Source organism: Notothenia rossii (assembly GCF_949606895.1).
Source record: "Notothenia rossii genome assembly, chromosome: 3".
Classification (NCBI taxonomy): Eukaryota; Metazoa; Chordata; class Actinopteri; order Perciformes; family Nototheniidae; genus Notothenia; species Notothenia rossii.
In genome coordinates this window covers 26852329-26877517 of record NC_136901.1, presented here as the reverse complement: position 1 = coordinate 26877517, position 25189 = coordinate 26852329, and the positions used below count along the sequence as shown (strand labels likewise).

Below are 25189 nucleotides of genomic sequence, written 5' to 3'. Positions count from 1 at the left end.
GAAGACAAGAAGAAGCAGAGCCGTATTAGAAACCGGAAGGCGGGAATAAAGAGATAGAGATGGGACACCTTTTTTTTTTTTAAAGAACACAATCAAGTTAGTATCTTGTAAATTAGATTGAATAATAACATACTGTACACATTTATATTTCAAATTGAAGACATTTAATAAACACAATGTTTCTGTTTTTTTATTATTTTATTCTGACTTTACATATGAATTCAAGTGTGAGGCACCAAAGAATATAGAAATAGTCTTAAAATGATGACACGGTTTTGCTCTACATTCAGCACATTTAGGCCTAAAAGGCTTTGCATATTTCATGGCATATGGGTGTCAATTAAAAGGACCACTTATAAGTAAATGTTTTCTAAAAGGTTTCCTTAACTCTCAGAAGCATTTGCCAAATTTCTGAACACATCAGTCCATTGCATTTATTATTATGTAACTGAGTTGTCCATATCCAACCTCTCACCTTTACCACCACTTCGTCTTTGCAGTCAGAGCTAAAGAACAGCAACATTAAAGAGGCATTGTGAATATGTGGTCTTTCAAACCACTTCTGATGGATCCCAGCAATATTTGTGTTCACAGTCCAAAGCTGAAAGTCTGTCCATGTCTGTGTCACTCAGTGTGAAGTCAAAAAGCCTGGCATTGTCCTTTATTCTGTCTGGATTTGAGGACTTTGGCAGCACTGGGACACCCTGTTGCACAGCCCAGCGCAACAGGACCTGCAGGGGAACAACAGACGTCAGTGTTTGTACAAAAATACTGTTAATCAAGAGGCTCTTTGTGTGTGTTTACCTGTGCAGGTGTGCGTTCACAGTTCTTTGACACCTCCAGCACCACAGGGTCAGTGACCAGCTCTCCTTTCCCTAAGGAGGAGTACGCTTGGAAACACACTTCATACTCCTCACACACTTTCCTCAGCTCTGTCTGGCAAAGCCTTGGGTGAAACTCTACCTGAAGAAACAACAAAAAAAAGAAAATGTGTGAATTGTCTCTTTTAAAAAAACTATTATACATGTGATCCATCCTCCTCCTCTATCAGTGTCCTACCTGCAGCACAGCAGGAGGGATCTTGCAGCTCTGTATCAGTTCCCTCATGTGTGCTGGTGTGTAGTTGGACACTCCGATGGCCTTCAGCTTCCCCTGGGCATGCAGCTTCTCCAGAGCGGCCCAACTCTCAGCTCTGTTACCTGCAATTAAATATTAATCAGGGGCTCGATCAAAGATAAGATTCAAGATGTCAGTTTATCTCCCTCTTCCATAATGTAGCTGTACTTGTACATAACACTGACCATTAGTGAAGCAATTGTTAATAAAACATTTGATTCATGGGTAAATAGGATTTTGAACAGAGAATATGTTTACACTGATGTTACAACTTCTACTTAAGTTAAAGATCTGAGTACTTCTTTCACCACTGAACACATGCATACGCAGTTATGATTTCAATTACATTTTTGTACCCGAGGGAAAACTTTGACTTTATCCGGATTCTTTACCTGGGTTGCGTTGGTCAGTCACTACACAACCCTGTGTGCCAGGCCAGTGGATCAGGTAGAGGTCAATGTAGCCCAGGTCCAGCTGAGCCAGGCTGCGGAGGGCTCCTTCCATGGCTCCCTCCCCCTGATCCTTGGGGCCCAGCTTACTGCAGGGAGAAAGATCACATGATCAGGGTTATATACAGCAAACGATTTAGTTTCGAATCAGTAATCAAATATTCCAGCTGCATTCTATGTATGTTTTAAATCAGTTATAGGCCAACCCATGTATATCACCTTGTTATGAACACATCCTCTCTGGTTAAGCCATGTTTGGGAAGGAGCTCTTTCAGCACTCGGCCAAGGTCAGCTTCATTTCGGTAGACGGCTGCACTGTCAAAAGACCGATAACCTGCCGCCAGCGCTGCATCCACAGCCTGATAGACATCTTCAGGACCCACCAACTTGTAGGTCCCCAGACCCAGGAGGGGCATCTGAACCCCAGTATTTAGGAGCACGGAAGGTGAAGAAGAGGAAGACATCTGATTGTTCCTTTTGGCACCCTGTTAGGTCTACCACAAAGTGAGAGAGAGTTAGGTGAGACATACATATTAAATATTAATTTACTTCAAGGAAAAATCAGTAACTGTAAATACAATTTTACAATGTTCCATGCCCTACAGCTTTCTTTACAGAAAGGCATTCCCACCATAAACATGAAGTCAAGTCAAAAGTTCAGAAAGGCAAACGTGAAATTACTTCTAATGTTTACAACTACTCTTTCCTGCTATGCGTGGTAACATGACAGACATGTGATCTTTGAGGTGGTTTTCTCCGTCACTCGTTTGACTCGTTTGGCTCGTTTGAGATGAGCGAGAACGATGCAGACCGCCGTCTTGCTAGTGCTTTGCATGAAGGTTAGTAATTTTGTACGACTTGCTCACTTGCTCTCTGGAGGCTCGTCGACTGCATGAGACGTTGAAATCTCGCGGGACAAAGACACCGGCAGCCTTGACTCCGAGCTGTCCGATTTCAGGCGAGCTTTTTGAGACCTCCCCCAGCTGCAATCGGCTATTCTATCTCGTCTACTTTCGAGGCGAGCCGCAACTCATCTCAAACAAACCTAGTGACTCCTGCTCTGCCGCTGGTGATTGGAAGAAAATGTAGCTTATCAAAGTAGGCCTAGCGATCCAAAGGCGGGAACTCACTTCTTCCAGCGAATCATGGGGCGAGGAGCGTTTGATTTACGGTCATGATTTTAACCGTTGGCGTGCTGGTAGAGGGGAGGTACATTGCTGCTAGACGACATACCAACTTCATGCCCACCGTTTCTCTAGACATTACGGTAATTTCAACAGAGCGCGAATGAGAAAAAATATTTTTGACAATTATTTCATATACTAAGGAAGGAAATGTAATCACTATAAATATGTGATTATAAATGTGTGCAAGCTAGTTAGCTAAATCAATTTAACATTCCCGCTTATATTGAACTGTATGTTGGTTGCCCTCTGAACCAAAAGTCCATCAATAAATTGTTGTTGTTTTTGTGATTTTGTTTTCCAAACCATGTCAGGTCAGTCATGCCACTGCAGGCCTTCTCCTCCACTTTTGCTGAAACCCGATTCTTCAGAGCTGGTAGTTTTATCTACAAGATCAAGATAAGAGGAGGCTGCAGCTTCAGGCAAGACACACAATGTCCTTTACATCTTCACAGCCCTGCCTTATTTCTTGATATGTTTTCTTCCCTTCTCCTGCTCTCTTTGTTGAAAAGAGCGAGACAAGTCAGCAGATACATACCAAGACAGCCCAGTACAGTCTTGCTGTTTTACTCAGGGCTTAGCCTAAAGGGGAGCAAAGAGAAAAAGGGACTATTGTGACATAATAAAGAAGGAACCAGTCCAAAACCAGGCCAGCTGGGATTACTATGCTAGTAATAACATTGTCTAAAGTAGCTGTTAGTTACTGGTCGCACATTTTGGTGATTATTATTCAAATAGTGATAAGCGTACCTAAAAAAAAAAGAGAGAAGGCTCTTAGAGCAACTAAAGACAGGAATTATTGTCATTCTTTCTTGAAATCAGAGAAAAACAACACAGGCCACTAAGAAAAACAACAGTAAGACTATTAATGGTATCCACTCTTATGTCCTTCCCTACCTCCTTTCCTTTTTTCCCTCGAGATTCAATCTCGCAAAGCATTGCAAAATGTTCCTAAATCTTAAAAGCAGTTGGGGAGATGGCTGAGCTTCAGGCAACAGAGGAAACATTGATCTTTTCTCTCCTTTTTAACTTGTTTTCTTCTAACACTACTGCCTGTAATGGCTGCTGTTACACATTCTGCTGTGTGTCTTATTTTGTTTCATCTGTGAAAAGAGGAGAAAAAGTGGATCAAAGGCCCCACGGGATCTGTCTGCTTTGATTCAGGGATAAAGCCTCTGAATAAAAGTCCTAACTGATCCTGAAAAGCCTTAAGGCTGCAGAAGCTTTTCAGAAAAAAAGTGTAAAAAGCACATTGTGATGTGTTTACTTTTCATCAGGGGAGAAGAGGTCATGGGAGGAAACTGCTTCAATCAGGAACTGGAGGTAATTATGGGTACTGCATGCACAGCACTCACATGTGTTTTGTTCACACTATTCTTAAATTAAATGTCTACATTCACACTTAACTGACCCCTTCTTGTTCACAGTTTTCTTTTTCCTTTCTAACTCCGTCTCTTACTTTCTCTTTTTCTGTTTTTAGGAAATTATCAGAACGGTTCTTGGCAACCTGGACAGTCTCCAACCCTTCTTTAGTGCCCACTTCAATATCTTCCCCTGTATCCTTTGACATATTTTATTCATGAACAGTATTTCTTTTTTCAGTCAGCTTTCTTCCTATCCCATTGCTGTGTATCTCTCTACCACACTTCCAGCCTGTGTCACCTTTAAACATGGGCACGAGCTCACCAATTTTCACCAAAATTACTTCTACTTGTTGCTGTAACAAAATAAATCCAGGGCGTGACACAACTAAAGTTCAGTCTTGAGATCACCATAATTCATTGTGATGCTTTAGCAAATTGCACGGTAGCATCTTTGTTCATTATACTTTACTAAACACAGATCAAGGAATAAATCTCCTGAAGCATATTCACTGGATATTACCTGTATTTTGTTAACTGTGAGTACCAGATAAAAAGCGGTGGGAAGGGGCGCGTCAGGTGGTGCCCAAATACGGTGACAGGAAGCTGGCAGCCTACCCCTACTGCCTGACCCTCTACCTGGAGAAAAACATGCAGCATGGTGAGGGCTGGGAATTCATAGCACAAAGACATGGGCATCTGTTTTTAACTGATTGTCCTGCTGATGTAGCTGTGTGATAAAGAACAGACATTGTAGGTCTTAGTACAGAACAGTACACAAACAGACACAACATACAGTACTATCAGGCGCATCGATGGCTCACATGTAATGTATCTTGCAGAGGAAGCAAAGCAAGCAGAGGAGAAGCTGAGCTCAGTGAGTAACACAAAACATAGATGCAATGTAGGGTTCATGTTTTACTATCAAACCGTCTTTGTATCTAGTAAAAGGTGTAACTGCTGCATGTTTTCTAGGAGAAAGACGCTGCTGTTTCTGAGCCCCGGTCAAAGCGCTGTAGAAGATATTCACCACTAGAGGAGGCCATATTAAAGGACTTAAACCAGGATTTTGAGACTAAAAGCAAGGCTTCTGCGGTCGGGTGAGTGTATTTGCAGTAACCTGACGCTACATTTAACCTCACAGGGAACCACGACTAAGTGTTTAGAAGAGCAAACAAATGTATGCATTGACTAAAAACCTACCTTGTGGTTGCAAAGAGGCTCACATATGGGCTCCTTAGTGAACTTTATGACTTTAAGATTTGTTTCTGAATATGTACTAACAGTAATCGCGCGCACCCGAATATGCACTTATATTTCACAATGTGGCGATAGAAAGAAGTGTTTTTATTCATAAAATCACTGGGACATCTATTCTGCCCTACTTCACAAGCACACTAACACAGAAACACACACACACAAACACAGAAACACACACACACAAACACAGAAACACACACACACACTAACACAGAAACACACACACACTAACACAGAAACACACACACACACTAACACAGAAACACACACACACTAACACAGAAACACACACACACACTAACACAGAAACACACACACACTAACACAGAAACACACACTCACACGCTCCAGTGATTCTTGCAGTTCTGACACAGACAAGAGGCGAACGGGCGCCACCTCAATCACACTGACAGTCAGATCAGTGGGGCGCAAATGATGATTTTAGAAGCACACACACACAATAACTAGTTTGTGTTAAACTTATATAAACAGAATTGTCTCTTCTTGAAGGACACACACTCAGATGCACAAACTGTGTAAACATCCTGCAAGCAGCAGAGCCTCAAGCATCATTACCAGCTCACAGGAAATCAAACTCTCATTGCATTATATTCACCACGCTGACCATTACACTTACATGTCCTTACAAAGGTGCTACACAAATACAACACACACTTGTATTCTCACAGGCTGTGAGTGATGCCCTGGAGAGACAGATGGTTTGTTTTCCTGTTAAACCTGCTGGAAAAATGGGAACAGAGAAGAATGAGTTTGACTCAGTGTGCAGTCAGACTTGTCAACAAGGGGCATCAAACCGAGAAGTGTTGGGTGTTGGCTGCGTAATCCGCCATTTAATCCAACATTATCTAACTGAAGGTCTTTGGAGGTCATGCACTACGAGGCACGAGAACCACCAATTTACTATTTGAAGATGAGCTTTTTTAAACCTTGCAAAGTGGAGCCCCGTTGTTCATTGACAAAAAAAACTGATTATTTTCAGATGTATTTTTTGTAAATGTATTTATTGTTTTTTCTTTGATTTCTCGGGAATTTACGGAATAATGTTTAATTTTTTTGTGACTTTATAAATGTATCGTTATCACTTACATCTGAGAGAATATTCTCATTATATTTTTCCATGAAGGTATGACTTTAATACTATCAAGTTTCTTCTCAGAATATAAACCCCCCTCCCACAAATCTGTTACAAACCTGCTTTAACCTACAATAGCTTTAGTAGGCTTTTGTTTTAAAAGATAAGCATGGGCATTATTATTTTTCAAAGATCCTATTCCTATAAAGTATCTGTATTTTTCTATAACATAAATTGTGTAAATCATATTTAAATGATGTTTTATATTAAATGCCACCTGAATTTGACTGTACAGTATCTAGTTTATTCTTTATTTAAAAGTAGAAAGCTTAGTTCCTCATGTATTTTAACTTATTGTTTTTTTATGTCCACCTCTCAGCAGGCTCTCTCTGGATCATCCACATACAGTCAGAGATGCAAAAGAAGATGCAGGATGCTTTGATGAGGTGATTTTTTAATTACGTCTACAAAAAAGTCCACATCAAATCTAACCGCTTCACTGATTTGACACTTTCCTAAATGTCAAATGAAGTAATTTCATCCCACAGTTGTTCTAAATAAATTGAATTACACATTTCCTTCTAATTTTAGCCTTTCGTTTCCTCTCTACCACATCTATAAACACACTCTTGGAGCACCTCTGTCTGCATTGTAGCCCCAAGCTAACATTTGTGCAGACAGGTAGCAAAACAAGTGTGATCAAGGTGAATAAAAGCATTACATCAGGCACAGAGTGTGTGTTTCTGGGTAATTGTGCTCCCTCCTCATCTCATCTGATCCTGGTTTCTTTTACTCCTGTCCACTCTTATTCCCCTCACATTTGTTTCAAGTGGAAAAAAGGATTTCAACTAATCGTGTGGAGCTTTAAAAAGGATTACGCTTGAACAATGAAGGCGGTCATTAAGTTCATGGCACAAACCAACTCATGAGAAGTGTCAAAAGACCAAGAGACAATATTCAGGTTATCAAAAGTACATTCTTAAGCTCATAAAGAAGTCCAATTGACCGTTAACTGAGCCCCACCCCTCAGATGTACTGTTTGTATGCTAAAGCCTGATTTTAACCTCTGTCTCCAGCTGAGTTTTTAATATATTTGGCCATAAACTGCATTCTTGAAATTCTGAAATGGCAGATAAACATTATTTTGTAAAAGACAAGAATCCAAACTCTATTTATGGATTATTGCTCGAATCACAGACGCAGGTACACTGCTTAAACGTATTAATAACTCTAGATCTGCATTAGATACATTTGCAAAGCTAATCTGGGACAAGTCTTTTTTGGTGGAAGGTGTGAGCAAAAGGTGAAATAAAATACATTTGACTACTATAACTGTAAAATAGATTTGATATTCTGTCCTTTTATTCTCTCCCTCAGCAGAAACCAGGTGTCACAGTGAAAGGAAGTGGGACTCCAGGTGAAGTGCATTCTGGGACAATAGAGCCCATGGAAGAGGATGAGGAAGAAGATGAAGAAGAAGATGAAGAGTCTGACCCTGGGACCCCTGAGAGGCCAGGCATTCTGAGTCGACTAGCCAGGTCTGTATGAAGCCCCTGAGCAGCCATACTAACAAACAGGGATTTGTTAGCACGCTAAAAGCTAACGCTGAGAACAACATCATATCAGTGAATTGGCAAACCGTAAGCATAAGACTCATACCTTCTTCGAGATGAGGGTGATGTCACTGTTTGTAGATTTGATTGACTTCAACACTCACAGGAGAAACAAGGGCTAATTGTTGCTGCACATCTGAAAGAAGAAGGTTGACAAAGATTCAAATGGATCGGGGAAATCCAGCTATTATAAGCACAGAGATGACAATATTCCTGGCTGTGTTGAGACAGGCGGAGATGACCTGAGGCGCTCAGAGAAGCAGCTCCGCTTTGACACAGCATGCCAAACAAATGGAGTCTTTTCCTGGTAATAATGATATGCAGTAGCCATTAATCACAGTGCGTTAACGTTATCTGTCTCCCTCTCTGCAGCCATGTCTTCCCCTTCTCCCTGTTCTTTGGAGACCCCTGAGGGCCACGGCACGGAGACATGAGCTGTTACTGGGGAGTGAAGCGGAAACTCGCCGGGGTTTGTTTAGTTCAAGCTCTGCACAGAGAACTCAGGATTTGTTTTTTCAGGAAAATTTTAATAGGCCTGTTTGTCTCCCTGTATCCTCTTTTAAGAATCTGTTATATAAGGGTCATTATTAATCATTCCTATTGTTCAGACTTATGTAAGATTTTCTAATTTATTTATACATCTTAAGTATATTTTAATAAAACTATTAAGTGCAGAGTTCTTTATGTGAGTTTTCTGTTGCAGCTCTTATAAGCAAATAAAGATGTTGTTTCCATTAGTAGTTCTTTCAATCAGTGTGAGTTCATATCGAAATGTTTTCTTATTGATTAACTTTCATGAACTCCGACCCTCCAAATCTAACAAAAGAGCAGCATGTCTTTTATTTCTTGGTTTCCCATCTTAAATTCTGTTAGATTTAAATTGCCTTCATGATCTGCGGCCCCATTTGAATCTGATCTCTTTTTTCTTTGCCTACACACTGCTTTAATTATGTTTTATGTTAAGCAAGTGTTTGTTATGAATAATGTACCAGTTGAATTCATCTAACTCATCTTTCATAGAAGTGCGCTGGGTGTTTAATTCAGGTTAGCACATTCCAACGGACAATGCCCGCTTATTTCCACTCTAGTGTGTGTGTGTGTGTGTGTGTGTGTGTGTGTGTGTGTGTGTGTGTGTGCGTGCGTGCGTGCGTGCGTGCGTGCGTGTGTGCCCTCATAGGTGCACACCTTGAGCTTCAGTTTGTATCACCTTGTGGAAACTCCACTTTCCTACTGTCAATCTAAATAAGCTAAGTGTTCTATCTTTGTGTGTGTGTGTGTGTGTGTGTGTGTGTGTGTGTGTGTGTGTGTGTGTGTGTGTGTGTGTGTGTGTGTGTGTGTGTGTGTGTGTGTGTGTGTGTGTGTGTGTCAGCCCGTGTGCATGCTTGCATGTGTGTGTTTATACGTCAGGGTAAATGGGTCAACTGGACTCGAACATGATCTCAGAAACAGGAAAACTTTGCCTAATCCTCTCCTGACATTGTCATAGAGCCCAAAATAATACACACATAATCTTACACTAACGTCTACTTACACACTTCGACCACACACAATATCCTGTCAGACATAATGATACATATAAAATAACACACACTCACACATCATGCACAGGCACACACATGCATCATATACTTTCACACACACACACGCTGAGATTAGAATAACAGGGCAGAAGTGGAAGCGGACACATTAATGATATTATAGTTATTCAAGACGCCACGGTTTCCACGGCAGCCGAGAGCGACGGGGCCACTCAGCGATACAAACATCAGTCACCCCACTGACTCACACTGGAGAAATGTGTGTGTGTGTGTGTGTCTGTGTGTGTGTGTGTGTGTGTGTGTGTGTGTGTGTGTGTGTGTGTGGCCTAGCATTATACTTGTGGGGACCTAATTCTGTTTACAGAGTCACGTGTGGGGACTCGCCTCCCTTATGGGGACAAAATGGAGGTCCCTATGAGGGGAATCATTAATTTTATCGTAATGACTTGGTTAGGTTTAGGGTTAGGGTTAGGGTAAGGTTAAGGGTAAGGGTTAGGGTTAGGCATGTGTTGGTTATGGTTAAGGTTAGGATAAGTCTCCAGGAAATGCATGTAAGTCACTGTAATGTCCCCTGAAGTGATGTATACATGGTGTGTGTGTGTGTGTGTGTGTGTGTGTGTGTGTGTGTGTGTGTGTGTGTGTGTGTGTGTGTGTGTGTGTGTGTGTGTGTGTGTGTGTGTGTGTGTGTGTGTGTGTGTGTGTGTGCGTCTCAGCTACAAGAGACTCCAGTTTAACAAAGTCCATTCACATCTAATTCTCTCCTGATGAGGTGCTGTGGGCCACTCAGTTTTATAGACTCTCTCTCGTTCTCTCTCTCTCTGGTTGGCATGGAATCAGAAGAAACACACTGCAGCTCACACTCAACACACTAATAGTTTAGTGTGTGTACATACGTGTGTGTAGGTGGGGGGTTTAGGTGATGATGTCACACATTCCGTTTTCCATTGACATAACGGTGTTTGGGAATGATTTGGGATGGAGGGGCCATAAGATGATAATTGTGTTTTCCTTAGAAAAGTGTGTATGTGTGAGGATGTGAGTCAGTGTGAAGCGCTGGGAGCCAAAGCATCATCATCTACACTAAATCATTAACGGACAAAATTGTATTTAGTAACATTTTTGTCCATGTTGTTCATTTGGTTAACTAAAAATGAGACAAAACGATGGTGAGACGGCACATAAACGTCATTAGACACGAACTGGTGACATAAACATGTGTTATTGATGACGCAAGAAGACTAAAATGCAGTTTGGACATAAAATCTTTACCAAAAACAGGGTGAGAATAATTGAATATGATAAAAAAACTAATAAGGACATTTGACACAAGACTATGACTAAATTAAAAACAAGAAGCTGACAAACTTTATTTTGTAATGTATTGTAAAAGGAAGGTTTTAAGAATAGGGCTGGAGTTATTGTCAAATAAAAAAATATGTTAGTCTACATCCCCATACTATCTGAGGCAGTTGGCCTACAGCAATTATTTTTCTACTAATATCATATATCTAAACATATATTTTTATAAAGAAAAAAAGTCCCAAATATATGGCTTCATTTAAAAGAAAAAAAGAAGGCTAATTATCTATTACAGCTAGTGATTGTAGTTTTTTAGGAAACAAACGCCAGTACAATTTGTATTAGTTTTTCAGCTGAACATTAATGCACATTTGATAGTCGAGTGAGTTTATACAGCAGCAGTATGTATTTTTATGGTTCATTTAATGGAAGAAATTCATGTTTGTGTTGTTATTTTATTGAATTGTGTTGATAATACGTCTTTGTAGGTAAATGTCTTTAAGTTAGATTGAATTTTGGTTGTGTTTTGTGAACAATTCTGCCAGCACATTAAATCAACATTAATTTAAAGCAGATATACTCAAATTAAGATTTCCCTTGGTTATAGTGTTGTGATATACCTTATTCTCATTATTGGAATGTACAACAAGTGTGTTTCTTTTGAGATTGTTCATGTTTTAGGACTTAAATGTAGATCATGTTCTTTGCCATGAGTAAAACACTCAAAAAGAATCAGATCCTTTTGTTTCCTGGATGAATTACATATTAACGCTCCGTTTCTCTTGGAACTGTTTGGAGAGTTGTTTAAAGGTCATAACAAACGTCTACAGTTTGTATTTCTGGAAGAATCGCCTCCAGCTGTCCTGAGTCTGATTCACAATACAAGACAGATGTGGAGCTCTTGCTAAAGCTAAAAACATACAATAAAACAACTATTATTACTGCAATATAATAAACTGCATCTGGGAACCAACCAAAGGATTACGCTGAAAGAAAATGTGACGCGGCAGTGACTGTTTTGTGACTGTGATTTTGGTCTTTGACTTCTTAAATCAATTCTCCTCGCAGTAAATCAAAATCTGTCAAATATATTATTATATTTATGGCCCAATATCAGTGGGTGTCGTATCTCCGTGGGCGTTATAGACCCACACTGGCAGCAATTCCCAACCCAGCCCAAATTCTCCCGGGAGACGTGGAAAAACTCATTGAAAAACCAAAGACGTAACCTCGGGAGATTCAGATCCTTTGCTCTTCCAGTAAGTATTACATCTGTTTCCTCACCCTGAAAGCCACTTTAACCACAAGGGCACAAAAGACACTCATTTTGGGACATTTTAATGTCATCTGTGGTCCGATTGGAACGTTACTGACCTTTGTGACATGTCACCAAAGTGTCCAGAAACTGCCCAACAAATAATCTAAGTTTAATAAAGGAATAACCCGCTGTAGTTTGGACAGCGCGGTTGCTAAGCCTCCACATTTTACCCATCATGTGCCACACAGAGTTGACCCAAAGCAACAATATCTTCTGACCCGACTCTGCCCTTCCTCTTGCAGCCACAAATGGAAAACCCAGGCAGTGTGTGTGTGAGGTCTCCCACTCACTTTATTTATTAGCATCAATCAGGCCGAGAAGATAATTGTTTGTGTGATTTTGCATAGCGTGTGCGTAGCCTGTGCGTAGCCTGTGCGTAGCCTGTGCGTCTCTGTGCATGTGTGTGTGTGTGGTAAAGCTGTGTGTGTTCTCACTATTGTGGTGGTGCGTTGATGGAAAACCTATCTAGTTTTCCTCTGTGTCACAGCCGCGGTCCCCCTAAAGGTTGAAATCAGAGGGGGAGGGTGCAGGGACAGAGAGAAAGACACTTACACACACCAAGGGGAAGACGTTAAAGAAAAGAAGGACATTTTAATCATTTTTGGTAATCATTTCACTTTTTTCGTGCAGGTTGAGAGAGAGGGACTTGCAGAAGGAAGGGAAAACATTAACACATTGTCAGCTCTAATTGTGGGTGTGTCCAGAGCTATAAGTGCCTGCACTCTTACCTGTGGTACTTATATCCCTGCATGAGGCGAGCAGACACACACACCTGTCAGTCGACTCACCTGCACTCCAGAAGCTAAACTCTGCTCCACATCTCCAGGTAAGAAACACTGAGATGCTTTTTACACCTGGAATGAAATTGAATGCATCATGTTGGTGGAATAGACCTTTAAATCATCTGTTTCTGTCTTGAAATAGTTGCTTTCCTATAGATTGTAATCTCTTTTTTTTATTTGAATTGAACATGGAAGGGGGGTCCATTCTTATTCTGCAGAACTCTTCCCTGTAAGTTAATAATTATAACAGTTCTACTGCATTCATGCACATTTTTATATTGCCCAAGTAAAGCTTATTTAATTATCTTTAAAATTAGCATAAGTTTTGCTGTGTTTAGAGGGTTTTATTAAGAAACTACTGACTACTCATCTGTCTTCTACTGTCATGGCAATAGGTGTTTTTGTAAAACCCAGTATTGTTTTTATCTAGATGCTGGACTATAAAGGTATTTTGTAAAGACAATGGATTATACTGTGTGTCTCCTTTTAGTCTGTGCTATTACTAGACAGTATTCTTCGTGACCATTTTAACTTAGCAGAGATAATGCATGGAGATTTTTCTTACTTAAAAAAATTAAACTATTGAACTACATCCTATTGGCATTATTCAGTGTCCAGTTATATAGAAGGGGTTTCAGGTACTTGACTTAGCAAAAAAAGCTGACTCAACTCATGTAACTTCATCTATAGATCAGCTATTTATAGTATTCAAAATAAAATGTCGCCTGCAGATTTTCGGTCTGCACCTTACATGAACTGAGGTGTTCAAATACTGTAATGTACATTGAAGAGAATTAAGAAGTCATATTTCTCCTTTAACTTTCCTAATATCTGTAATATTCAAATCTAGATCTAGAACATGATTTTGACAATGTTTTTGGTAGTGTGTTTACGATATCTTTAAGGATCTAAGAGTATTAATTCTTTGGGCTGTTTTGGTGATCTTGGTCTATATTGCAACCCACTTTCCTCAAAGACAAACCTACCCTTCAGGCGTGGAAACCCCACATAAGAGGAAAAAGCGGAGCATTTCCCCTGCCTCTCCAGCTGACACGGGGTTAATGAGCTCACACACACAGTCCTGACCCGTTAATTTGCCCGTACCACCGGCGTTAATGGCGTCCCCAGGGGTCCTTCCACCATCACAACGGAGGCAATTCCTCCCGTCGGTGAGAAGTGGGGCTGGAAAGAGCTGCCATTTTAGAGGGCAAGGGTCAGGATTACCAAATTCTCAGGAAAACATGACTTTATTGTTTACACACGTGTTAGAGTGTGTGTGTGTGTGTGTGAGGGGGGTGTGAGCATATATGCACACATACATGTTCCCATTCATGCTTATGTGGGTTAACAGGGAAAAGACTGATGCCTTACTCTATTTTAAACAAAGCTTTGTATTGTGATTATGCTACCGCTGCCGTGTGTGCAGCTATGTGTACGTTTGCACGAGTCAGAGCTGTGTACGTATACGTGTGTCAGCAGGTAGCTGTGAAGTGAGGCTGACACAAAAGATGAAGACTGTATTGTTTTTATTCACATTAGCTGTGACACACCGGCAGGCAGACGAGCAGGGTGGGAAATCACCCTGGTAGATAAGGGAGGGGGCTCTGGGCTTTGATTTGAGGGGAAAGTTCAGCAGGAGAAGATCACCTCAGGTTGAGGGAACTCAGGGTTTGAGAAAGTTGCGGCTCCTTTAGTTTATTCAACTCATTAAACAGGATTAACTAAACTCACAATTTTAACTAAAGTGAAAAATGATTTGTGTGTCCACATCATGATTCAGATTTGCTCCTAAATCCTACCTTTTCCCATGCTACAGTTTCATTTCATTTAACTGGTGTTCTTGTTCAGTTTGTTTGTAGTAAAAGTCTAAAGAGGATCAACTCTTGCTGAGATTGGAAAAAAAATATTTTGTTTTGCTTGAAAACCTCTTAAAGACCATTAAATGTCAGATGTTCTATAAATCCTAAGGTCTTACCGTACGTACTTTGCTTTTTTGTTTGGGTCCTCCAGGCTGCCGTCCAGATGTCGCTGTGCACAACTTCACATTTCTGCATGCTGGTCCTTCCAGTGATGTCACTGCTGCTTTTCTTCTCTCCCATTGGTTGGAGCTACGATGGCCTCACCCCAGGATGTCACCTACATCGTAAGTAACCCACTGCATTTCAAGCCAAAACCGCATACATTTACTTGCACATTTTCCTTGAGTTTTTTTTTTGACTCCAACTCTGCGGCTTATACCAGTTTATTGCAATAGATATAACAGTGTTGTTATATTACTTACAGTCCCACACACGTACTTGATTCCCTCCACCCTTACTCCTCTCGCAGCCTTCAACGTGACCATCCGCAGTGACCGCCGCGGCACGTGTAAAGGCACCTACCTGGTCTACGCCTGTGTGGGCTACTGTGAGTCCAGCGCCTTCCCCTCCAGATACTCAGTGCTGGTGGCCTCCAACTTTACCCACAACATCACCTCCGCCTCACGATGCTGCACCATCAGCAAGGACGCTAAGGTAAAAAACGACCTTCCAAAACAAAACAAAGGCAATGTCAGTAACTCTACATTTTGGCAAATGTTTCATGTCTGGCTTTTCCCACCTCAGGTCAAAGTTCGCCTGGACTGCCCTCGAGGTCGTCACCATGAAGAAATAGAGATCCTGACCGCAGAGGCGTGTCGATGCGACATGTGCCGCAAGTCCCGCTACTGAGACATCAAGACAATATGCTGCAATGTACCACAGGACCAAAAACGAATTTAATCAGTTAAGCCGTACAAACTTAAAAATGAATTAAACACAGGTGTTTCAGGGATACACCATCATTTTCCTATCTCTACTCTAAGTATTTTGAATGTTGAAGAAAATGAACTAAATCAACTAAATGACTGTCAATATTAATTTCCTTCATTCGTGTTCTTAAAGAATAAAAAGAAGGTGGATGGAAAATAGCCAGAAGATGAAGGGTCTATGCAGATCTCCCATGTCATCATTGACTACATTTAAGTATAGGCAGAGTAACCCCTGCTCACGATTATTCCCCAAGAACATTAAGATTTAAATGAGGGATTCACATTTTTTAAAGTCTAAAGGATTTGTGTGAGTGTGTTTTTGTGTGATGTGTACAATGTGATGTAAGGGAGGTTTTTCAAGAAAACTTGATTGATGCACATTTGTGTTTGAAGGCGATACAAACCATTCTGTCACTCCAGGATTATAACCAATCAAACCCCTAAAAAGACTGCCTTCACCTTATTTAACCTGTTCAAATATGCCAAAATGAATAACAGCTTTACATTACAGTTAAGACAGTCAAGCCATCTGCATAAATGTTATATAAACAAATAGTTTCACCCATTGCATAACCACTAAACACAGACCAAAGAGACCAAAGAATGTACACATTTATTTATATTTATGAATTTGAAACTAAAGGACATTTTGTAAATAATATGTATTAATGAAACTAAAGAATGTTGGAAATGTCAATTTAATGAAAAGAATGCACTGTATAGTTTGCAATGAAATTGTATTTCAATAAATTTCTATTCTGCAACAGTAAAGTCATTATTGTGGACATTAGATTTTTCTTCTAACTTTCACAAATGTTTCCATAAATGAATGAGACATCACATTGACTTGCATTCATTCCCTGGTGACTAACCCTTACCTTAATCATGGCAACTTCATGGTCCCCAACCTTGACCCTGTCCTTAAGCCAAGTCTTGGGCCTCACATTAAAGGTTATACTTTTTGGGGACTTGGATTTTGTCCCCACAATGGAGGAGCGTCCCCACAATGACAGTGGTCCCCAGTTGACCCCTATCCCAGTTTGTGTGTACAATGTATTTGTGTCTGTTTCAGTTTCAAGTAAACACATGAACCTGATTAACATATAAATATGTGAGTACAATATCAAATTAAATCATTGAAAAAATTGAAAAAGTATTTCAATCCATTTCTAATGTGCAACTGTTAAGTAATTATTGTGGACATTTGATTTTCATTCTCACTTTACACACACATGTGCACTTGTGTACATCATCTAATGAGACATAAATTAGTTCCCTGGTTTTGATTAAACAATATCAATTTAAATAATGAAGATATTGAAAGATATTGCCTTAAAACTTATTTTTTTACTTTTATTTAACAAACATCATAGTGTATTTAGGGGATTAGGGGATCAACGTTATTTCGAATAGACTCGAAGATTCCCGTACATGTAACAGAAAAATGTAGTTTTCTCCAAATATTTCCGCCCTTCTCCATCCCCGTTAATACATTATTTTTAACCTCCAATTTTGCTTACATCAAAATAAAAAAAATGATATTTTGAGATATAATGCTTTCTCTGGTATTTTCTTCTTTCATAAATACAGACATATAATCGTAAACATACACATCGTATACAGAAAGACACACTTTTAGGTGTCAAGAATCACACTTTTTACAATGTCTTATTTTCATAATTTTATTCAGGTTAATTCATTTGAGTAAAACTGATGATAACATGGTTAGCTGACGCAGCATCCTGCCCCTCAGAAGGTCTCACACTCTGCGTCCTGCGTGGAGCAGATGGCGCAGTGGCAGTGCAGAGCCATGGGGTAATGGTAGAGGGGGGAGACGTTGGGCTGGCACCCCGGCAGGCGGGCCGTCATCTGGCGGGTCCGATTGTACGTACACACTCGGTGGTGACGGTGGATGTAGGGAGGATCCAGTATAGGTTTCTGCAGGGTTCACACACACACACAGGTGGCTACTTTGCTCTCCATCAACTGTTTTACTAGACATTGCTGTCCCATGCACTAATAATGTCAGTAAATGCAACATGTTTCTGAGATGTCAACCAAATCTGACCAACAGATTAAAAAGGCTAGGCTAGAGATACATGTGCAAAGGAAAGACCACATAATTGGACAAACAATTTAAAGATCACAAAAGACTTGGATATAAACAGGTTTTGAGATATGGGTGAATTTCTTTGGATGGGATTTATGATAATTTGTGTATGCACACCTGCATGTACACAGGAATATTAATGGAATATTAAATTCCAATAGCCATGTTAACAGCTTTTAGGAATATGATCTTTTTCAGCATAATCTTTGAATCCCTCAGTGCGTGTATACATAATGACTGGAGTTAAGATTTATTGTCATCAGGAGCCTCCCTCTGCTGAGGAGGACAATGAAATGCTGTTGAATGTCCTGGAAAAGTAAGTACATTTACATCATGATTTTAAACTCTAATATTGACCTTTGCTATGTGACTGAGGCAGCTCGAGTCAGCTCTTTCTCCTCTAATGACTTTGAATCGGACTGAGTTCCCCTAAGATCGTTTTTTAAATTAACTCAGAGGTTACATTTGAATCCCTGCAAAAGAGAACAAGTTCATAAAAGGTTCAGTACCCTCCTTAACTGCTCGGAGGGATTTTAATACTTCTTACGACAATGACATATGGGTCATAGACGAGAATTAGTCATGGGCCTTCTTATGGTTTGGGTTGAGTCATTCGATTTCTTAAGATTCCAGTATGCTATTTCAACAATAGCAGCGGAAAAATACTTTGCTTTAATGTGACTTTTGTTCTTTCACTTTGTGTGTGTGTGTGTGTGTGTGTGTGTGTGTGTGTGTGTGTGTGTGTGTGTGTGTGTGTGTGTGTGTGTGTGTGTGTGTGTGTGTGTGTGTGTGTGTGTGTGTGTGTGTGTAAATGTTACCTCCCAGGTTTGACAGCGCCCCCAGCAGGCATCTGTGGTGATACGCAGCCCCTTGCAGCCCGGCTTCTGGGCCACGAACGAGAACTCTCGCACGGCGCAACCTCGGAAGCCATGAAGCGGTGTCGTCACGGCAACGCACACCTCTGATGCCACGGCAACAACGAGGACGAGGAAAAAGACGGACAGGGGATGGAGATACATGCTGGGGATGATGAATGGAGAAAGAAACAATTACAAAAAAAACTAAGTAACTTTATCAATATTTTTGACCAGCTACAGGTGACGTCATGCACCAGTTCAAGGTATGACATTTATGTTGTCATATTAACAGAATAAAATATTCAGTTTGGCCTCTTAAATGAAAAAATAATGAATTGCTGGAGGTGTTACTGCCAATATTTTACATTTATAAAGAAAGATGATCCACAAAGCTGAATTTCAGAGCAATGTTGTGACTTTCAGTATGACTCTCAACTCCCTCTAGTGTTTATTATGCTAACTGTAGTCAATGGTAATAGTGACCTATACTAAAAGTGTAATTCCCATTTTTATCCAAACTAAAAATAGAGTAAAACATTTCTAATTATACTACAAATGACAAATCGGGAGTGTAGTTACTTAACACATAAAAAGTTGTTTTCTTTTCTTGTTTCAATCATTTCTTTAATACTGGAGACATCTGCTTAATTACTCTTCAAGCTAACCACTTAAAATGCGCTGTAAACCGACTGGAATCAACTCAACTCAGCCAGACTGCAGACTGCCCAACTTGAATGAAGAAATATTACACTGAAATAAAAATACTTTCTGCATGATGTGGATACTTTTATAGGCAATGAGACACCCCACTGTGAGTACAATGACTCCACATAGGCTACGAAAAGTGCACTGTGTAACATAGCCTGGTAACATCATTATGTACACTTTCTGTCCTTTCAGCAGTTTTTGAGAATCTTGAATGAATTATTAAAACATGAATGAACCCCTACATTACTTATTGAATGAAGAAAAAAACACTTCTCACCTTTTCAGCTGCAGATCTTGCAGAGATTGGAGCTGCTGGACTGCGGTGTCTCTCTGTCCGGACAACAAGCAGTGAATGGAACCAATCTGTCCTTGTTGTTGTTTTTAGAAGGCCATTAGGGCGGACGGACACTCTGACATCATAGCAATTACAATGAAATACCATTAGAGACCCCAAGCCAGAAATAATGGAGACTCCCTGGAAAATCCTGATGCTTGTCTATGTTTTCTTAACCTCAGCCTGTATCTCTCTGTGTGACTGTGAGCAGTTCCAACTTTGGGCTACGCTCAGTGATGTGAGGACTTTCAGAACTCAACCTGACACTTACTGTGACAAAGGATTGGTAACATGGGTACATAGGACGGGACTTTTTAAACTCTTACCGGGTGATTTCAAACTTTTGACACCATGTAATTAGACCAAAAGGCTTTAAAAACTCCTGTCAACTCCAAAGTTAAGGGTTTATACCAGATAATATGAACTAATTTGACTAATTGTCTCCACTTCTGTCACATGGACATCTTCTCAAAGTTGCATACAAAACAATTTTGCATGTGTAAGCCCCATAAAAAAAAAAAATATTATATACTTAAGATGACTTTGATTTTGCAAACAATGTTGCTTTAGACTTTTGGGCATGTTTTTCTGCAGTTAGACAGCCATTGACTTCCATTCACTCTTCCATGTTAGGTAGCTCTTCATGCAACAGCTATTTGGCAGATTTGATGTTAACTGTGGCACAAATAAGTTATTTAAAATAACACAACTTAACTAAGTTTAAATTCTACTAATAGATTCTGACTCAAAATGGAAATCAATTGAAATCAATGGTCTCCTGGAAAACTGTCAAAAGTTTTACAGATATTCAGCTTATAAAGTTGGTAAGATTTGTACATTAGTCAACAGTTGATAATGTACATATTCAGCAGGCAGAAAGCTACATTAGCAATTTCTCCTTTTAGCTCTGTTTTGGTCTCCACCCACTCCGGAGGGAAATATATGGCTATTAAGCTATTCCAGTAGCTAAGTGCTAACTTTACCATTTGTTTGATGCTAGGTTATAAAAACATGCTAAAAGAGGCAAAAAAAAGTTCTTAATGCACATTGTACCTGTTGATCAAAACATACATTTAAGGAAGTGGAATTCATATTATCCAATAACAATTCATGAATGTTAGTTAAGAGACAAAGAGGTGACACAAAAAACAGCAGACTCCCAGAGTGTTTTCTCAAAGTGAAGTTTCATTTTTAGCACATAGTTTTTTTTCTCCATTCTACACCCCCCTGTAATGTTACGTACAGTAGTAAGCCTCTCTACATTCAACCCCCCCACCGCTTTGTTGGTCCCCAAAATATACATCTTCTTCTGCATCGTCTTCATCATCTTCTCTAAGGTTTTTCTTCAACACAACAAACACAGACCATTGGGCAGACAGTGCAAATCTAGAAATTCAGTGAAGTTGCTACGTAATGCAGTTGTAGGTTTTGGTAACATTATATTCTCATTCTGTTACTGTTGCTCTGACTTATTGCCATTCTATCGTGTCTAACTCTACGTCTTATCTCTCCTCTGTCTTTCTCCACCTGTTTTTTTTTTTTCATCTACAGTATACCGGCTGCTTTCATTGAATCCGTTCACACCTCCCCTTTGATTTAAAACATTTTGTTTCAATTTGGCCTCAGAGGGGATATGTGACAGAGAATGAAACCAGCGTCCGATGTCTGTGCGGCGATACCCGAGCTCTCTTCTCATACTTTCCATTTCTGGAGCGGTTCTAGAATTTACGGCAGGTTTCTAGAAGTACAGTAGGAATATGACTGTTGTTTGATATGAGTTGGGATTGTAGAAGAGCGGGAGCGTGGGGTTCCGTTTTCCCCGAGTCAGCTGACCGACTGACAATAACAATCAAGAGGGTTTGTGAGGAAGCTAGCCAAAGCTAAAATCATAGAGTAAGCTGAGTTTTATGACAGTGAGGTCAAGTTTTGTCTCTTTTCAGTTGTGTTTTTTGCCTGAATCAAAACAATGTTTGAAATCCTACAAAAGGGGGCCTTGGTGATGTTTGCAGGTGCAGGCTGCTGTTTCACCTAATGCAGCATTGTATTTTCTGTGAAAGCCATGGAACACGTCATGTGCAGAAACAGGAAAGAAATAGGCTTATGTTAATGGTTCCTACTTTTTGGGTCCTTCAATAAATCATTTAATTTTGGGATGTTCCTTAAATTAAAGCTAATTTGAAATGTTGAAGTTGAGCACTCAATTGGAACAAACACTTGATTTTTTGAATTTTAATAAGGGAGACCTCTCAAGGCTTCTGGAAAAATCATGAAAAGAAACAAACACTCTTTGGTTGATCTCTGTCCACAAACAGGCCTAGGAGTTTTGTTTGTTTGAATGGGTCACAAGCCAGATGGTTGGGAAAAAATAGTACATGTGAATTAATGATGATTCCGGTTTCAATTTCAAGCTTTTTCTGGAACTCTTAATTGCATGATATGTGGCAAGCTGCAGAAAGTTACACCATTTTAGTGTCAAACTACTGAATCCAAGTTCACCAAATTAATTTTCATGCACACATTTGAAAATATGGCTGCCAAATGTGTTAGACTTGAAGTGATATGCAAAGCAGCAGTTTTAACATTTGAAAGCAATACGTTTTTTTTTTTTCAACAAATAGAATAGAATAGGTGATTGCAGCTTGAAAGGAACACAGTTGGCCAAACTCAGACTTAAAGTGTTCAGAAAAAACCTTGAAAATTGCTTTAAATGCTAAATCAGTCGTGTACAGCTCAATAAAACTTGCCAAGTGGATTTCAAAACCTTGTTGACTCAGGCATGATTGGATGTGAGAGTTTAAAAAAAAATCTGCTGGTTCGAAGGGTTTTTGAATGTTTGGTTATGAAGCAGCCGACAGGTAGCTCTGCGTCTCAAGCGTCAAAAAAACAATCAATCGATTTGTTTCACGATACATTCAGATTCAAACCCTGTCCCTCAGGAAGGAGAGAAGGAGAGAGAGAGAAAAAGAGAGAACAGTTTTTCTCTTGTTCTCGATCGCTCTGTCTACGCTCGTCTCCTGCTCACTGATTCACTCGGACACACACACACACACACACACACACACACACACACACACACACACACACACACACACACACACACACACACACACACACACACACACACACACACACACACACACACACACACACACACACACACACACACACACACACACACACACACACACACACACACACACACACACACAACCTGACCATCATCTTCAAAATAGTTACATTTCCTGATCAAATTGATAATAAATAGCATCAGTAATTCCACAAAATGAACAAGATCATACAAAAACAAAGAGAAAAAAACAACGTAATTACAAAGCAAAGATTCTTTAAATAAATGTACACAGAAAGTACCTTTAAGACAATGTGAATATCAAGGACGCAACAGGAGTAAAAACAAGAGTGGGGGGTAAACATTTGAGAGTGACACCCACTTCATGTTTAACCCCCTAAAAAAACACAGATTATTCTGAAAGAATGAAAATATTGCTAAAATATTTTTTTTCAGTTTTTTCCCCTTTCTATTCACCGCGTCACTTTTTCATCATGATCAGACAAGAATAAACTGATTCTTCTCGGTACACACCAATTCGCCACCGAGCAGCATCAGGTCTCTGCCTAAAGGAACAGACGCTCCGGCTCGGAAATCAAACTGGATGTGTGTTTTTCTTTTTAGTCTGAAACACTTGTGGTGCGCTTCATTTGCACCCCGGTAACCTCTGTGTGGGGTGGGGTTTGCTATTATGCATGGATACATTTTTGGTTAGAAATTGCGGGGTTAAAAACTTCAACTTTGCGATAAGTATGGAAGCAAATTAGTACATTGTAAACAAAAAAAGAGAATTGTGTGCTGCAAATTTAAAATAAAAGGTACCCTGTGGAGTTGTTTTGTTTTTATTAAGCGGGCCTGTTATGTTTCTATTGCGCACAAGGGGCAATGTGATTCCCATCATGCTACCAGTTTCATTCTATTCCATTGTTTGTGTGCAAAAATGTGCAAAGACAGTTAGCAGTGTGCTGCTCAATAAGGGAAGAAGAAAAATGCTAGCAGGTAAACATGGATGTAAACAATGAAAGAGTTAAAATATCTAAAAATCAAGTGTTTTATAAGGAGGTCATCACATTTTGTATATGTGTTTTGTTGAGCAACACTAGATCTAAAAACAACTTTGTTTACAAGAAAGCTCCACTCGGCAGCCTAACGCAAAATTATCTCTAAATATGGAATGTTTTTGGATTTGTTACGATACCCCTTATAAATTAAGCCCGCCGCACCACAAACATCCCTATTTTCAAAGTAAAAGAAAAACAGCCACCACCAGTCCAATTCATCCCCCTACTCTTTAAGGTCTGTTAAAGGGGAACTCGGCTGAATTCCAGCACCCACCATGATGGCCGCGTACAGCTAACGTGTGAACCCAGAATTCCAGCCGGCCTTCCCCTCTATGGTATCTGCTACACTAGTGTTTCTCCCATAATACACTACAGAAATATCCAGAGACATATGTATATATATAAAAACATTATCATCATCATCATCATCATCATCATCATCAGTAGTACTTAGAGTAGAGTAGAGTAGTAGTAGTAGTAGAGTAACAAGTAAGAAGAAGGAACAGTATTGTACTTTATATCATCATCATCATCATCATCATCATCATCTTCATCAGAGACTTTAGGCCCGACCAACCCGGCAGAACCAGCTGTGTGTGTGTGTGTGTGTGTGTGTGTGTGTGTGTGTGTGTGTGTGTGTGTGTGTGTGTGTGTGTGTGTGTGTGTGTGTGTGTGTGTGTATGTTTGGGGGTGTGTGGAACAAAAACTGGATGCAATAATTTGATGCATTTTTTTTGTTTGATACATTTTCTCTCTGCTCTGTCTAGTCATATTTACAGTAAATATGTACCTGCGACTATGTGTGTGTTTCTGGTCTGTGCAGCAACAGTTTCGGGACATTTGTGTGAAATTGCTTCCTTTGTTTTATTGATGTATTGTGCTGTCCACGCATGAAATAAGCATCTCTGAGCAAAAGATAAATACGCGGCCACAGTACAGACTCGGTTGGTTAAATATCAAGACAAGTTAGACACGTTAAACTTGGTAAGTGTTGCACCAAAAGAGAAATTTCATCTCTTATTTTGAGGCTGATTTTAAGCAGGCCAGCTACCAATGTTTGGATACTGACCTGCAGTTAGGAACCAGCCGCTGATTAAAATGACAGTCTGCACTTTTGGGCAATATTCATCTTCTGATCTGCGACATGATGTGTGTACAGCAAAAAGTTAACCACTTTCACACAACTCTGTCAGAAAAGAAAGGTGCAGCCTTTACCTCGGATCACTGAGCTTGTGCGCTTTTTCACAAAAA

The 25189-nt window shown here is 39.9% G+C and overlaps 5 protein-coding genes and 1 long non-coding RNA gene across 16 annotated transcripts in view; 2 read left to right on the top strand and 4 right to left on the bottom strand.

The window, feature by feature from the left end:
* Positions 1 to 185: 185 nt before the first annotated feature.
* Positions 186 to 2572, bottom strand: LOC307031385 (glyoxal reductase-like). Of its 3 annotated transcripts, none has more exons than XM_079668459.1 (6): positions 2432 to 2572; positions 1785 to 2059; positions 1509 to 1654; positions 1060 to 1199; positions 805 to 963; positions 186 to 731 (listed from the first exon to the last, which is right to left on the bottom strand). In XM_079668459.1, exons 2-6 carry the CDS (start codon positions 2027 to 2029, stop codon positions 552 to 554), a joined length of 870 nt encoding a protein of 289 aa, XP_079524585.1. In that variant the 5' UTR covers positions 2030 to 2059; positions 2432 to 2572; the 3' UTR covers positions 186 to 551. The 3 variants fall into 3 exon arrangements, with proteins under 3 accessions (XP_079524585.1, XP_079524586.1, XP_079524587.1); XM_079668460.1 differs by lacking the exon at positions 2432 to 2572 and adding an exon at positions 2247 to 2385; XM_079668461.1 differs by lacking the exon at positions 2432 to 2572 and adding an exon at positions 2197 to 2325.
* Positions 1950 to 8813, top strand: majin (membrane anchored junction protein). 6 transcript variants are annotated; one of them, XM_079668464.1, is made up of 10 exons: positions 1950 to 2084; positions 3064 to 3171; positions 4027 to 4072; positions 4230 to 4305; positions 4661 to 4771; positions 4953 to 4987; positions 5086 to 5210; positions 6843 to 6909; positions 7841 to 8001; positions 8449 to 8813. In XM_079668464.1, the coding sequence occupies exons 2-10, from the start codon at positions 3071 to 3073 to the stop codon at positions 8486 to 8488; spliced, it is 762 nt and encodes a 253-aa protein (XP_079524590.1). In that variant the 5' UTR covers positions 1950 to 2084; positions 3064 to 3070; the 3' UTR covers positions 8489 to 8813. The 6 variants fall into 6 exon arrangements, with proteins under 6 accessions (XP_079524590.1, XP_079524594.1, XP_079524592.1 ...); XM_079668468.1 differs by lacking the exon at positions 1950 to 2084 and adding an exon at positions 2694 to 2832 and having other exon boundaries at positions 6846 to 6909; positions 7844 to 8001; XM_079668466.1 differs by lacking the exon at positions 1950 to 2084 and adding an exon at positions 2694 to 2832 and having other exon boundaries at positions 6846 to 6909.
* On the bottom strand, positions 6009 to 15132 carry LOC307031391. 3 transcript variants are annotated; one of them, XR_013805941.1, is made up of 5 exons: positions 14998 to 15132; positions 14000 to 14205; positions 12666 to 13085; positions 8123 to 8212; positions 6009 to 6111 (listed from the first exon to the last, which is right to left on the bottom strand). It is a non-coding gene; the product is annotated as an uncharacterized lncRNA (long non-coding RNA). The 3 variants fall into 3 exon arrangements; XR_013805942.1 differs by lacking the exon at positions 6009 to 6111 and having other exon boundaries at positions 8011 to 8212; XR_013805943.1 differs by lacking the exon at positions 6009 to 6111 and having other exon boundaries at positions 8011 to 8212; positions 14989 to 15082.
* Positions 12934 to 16557, top strand: gpha2 (glycoprotein hormone subunit alpha 2). Of its 2 annotated transcripts, XM_079668474.1 has the most exons (5): positions 12989 to 13057; positions 13209 to 13242; positions 15024 to 15156; positions 15342 to 15526; positions 15617 to 16557. In XM_079668474.1, the coding sequence occupies exons 3-5, from the start codon at positions 15036 to 15038 to the stop codon at positions 15719 to 15721; spliced, it is 411 nt and encodes a 136-aa protein (XP_079524600.1). In that variant the 5' UTR covers positions 12989 to 13057; positions 13209 to 13242; positions 15024 to 15035; the 3' UTR covers positions 15722 to 16557. The 2 variants fall into 2 exon arrangements, with proteins under 2 accessions (XP_079524599.1, XP_079524600.1); XM_079668473.1 differs by lacking the exon at positions 13209 to 13242 and having other exon boundaries at positions 12934 to 13057.
* Positions 16558 to 17527: 970 nt separating this feature from the next.
* gphb5 (glycoprotein hormone subunit beta 5) lies at positions 17528 to 20187 on the bottom strand. The gene is made up of 2 exons (XM_079672164.1): positions 18730 to 20187; positions 17528 to 17739 (listed from the first exon to the last, which is right to left on the bottom strand). Exons 1-2 carry the CDS (start codon positions 18928 to 18930, stop codon positions 17551 to 17553), a joined length of 390 nt encoding a protein of 129 aa, XP_079528290.1. The 5' UTR covers positions 18931 to 20187; the 3' UTR covers positions 17528 to 17550.
* Positions 20188 to 21298: 1111 nt separating this feature from the next.
* Positions 21299 to 25189, bottom strand: part of ppp2r5b (protein phosphatase 2, regulatory subunit B', beta) — a 39157-nt gene continuing 35266 nt past the window's right edge. Inside the window, exon 13 of the mRNA XM_079670789.1 lies at positions 21299 to 25189. This exon is cut by the window's right edge and continues 374 nt beyond it. The gene's annotated coding sequence lies outside the window, so the exon portion shown is untranslated.

Bases quoted from the DNA above. Each gene is read 5' to 3' on its own strand.
- gpha2 (XM_079668473.1), top strand. From the start codon at position 15,036: ATGTCGCTGTGCACAACTTCACATTTCTGCATGCTGGTCCTTCCAGTG. The intron at 15,157-15,341 runs GTAAGTAACCCA...CTCCTCTCGCAG, and splicing joins CCCAGGATGTCACCTACATC to CCTTCAACGTGACCATCCGC. The intron at 15,527-15,616 runs GTAAAAAACGAC...TTCCCACCTCAG, and splicing joins CCATCAGCAAGGACGCTAAG to GTCAAAGTTCGCCTGGACTG.
- LOC307031385 (XM_079668459.1), bottom strand. From the start codon at position 2,029: ATGTCTTCCTCTTCTTCACCTTCCGTGCTCCTAAATACTGGGGTTCAG. The intron at 1,655-1,784 runs GTGATATACATG...TTCTCCCTGCAG, and splicing joins GAGGATGTGTTCATAACAAG to TAAGCTGGGCCCCAAGGATC. The intron at 964-1,059 runs GTAGGACACTGA...TTGTTTCTTCAG, and splicing joins TCCCTCCTGCTGTGCTGCAG to GTAGAGTTTCACCCAAGGCT.
- majin (XM_079668464.1), top strand. From the start codon at position 3,071: ATGCCACTGCAGGCCTTCTCCTCCACTTTTGCTGAAACCCGATTCTTC. The intron at 4,306-4,660 runs GTATCCTTTGAC...TGTGAGTACCAG, and splicing joins CCACTTCAATATCTTCCCCT to ATAAAAAGCGGTGGGAAGGG. The intron at 8,002-8,448 runs GTCTGTATGAAG...CCCTCTCTGCAG, and splicing joins ATTCTGAGTCGACTAGCCAG to CCATGTCTTCCCCTTCTCCC.
- gphb5 (XM_079672164.1), bottom strand. From the start codon at position 18,930: ATGTATCTCCATCCCCTGTCCGTCTTTTTCCTCGTCCTCGTTGTTGCC. The intron at 17,740-18,729 runs GTAACATTTACA...TGAACCCTGCAG, and splicing joins GGCGCTGTCAAACCTGGGAG to AAACCTATACTGGATCCTCC.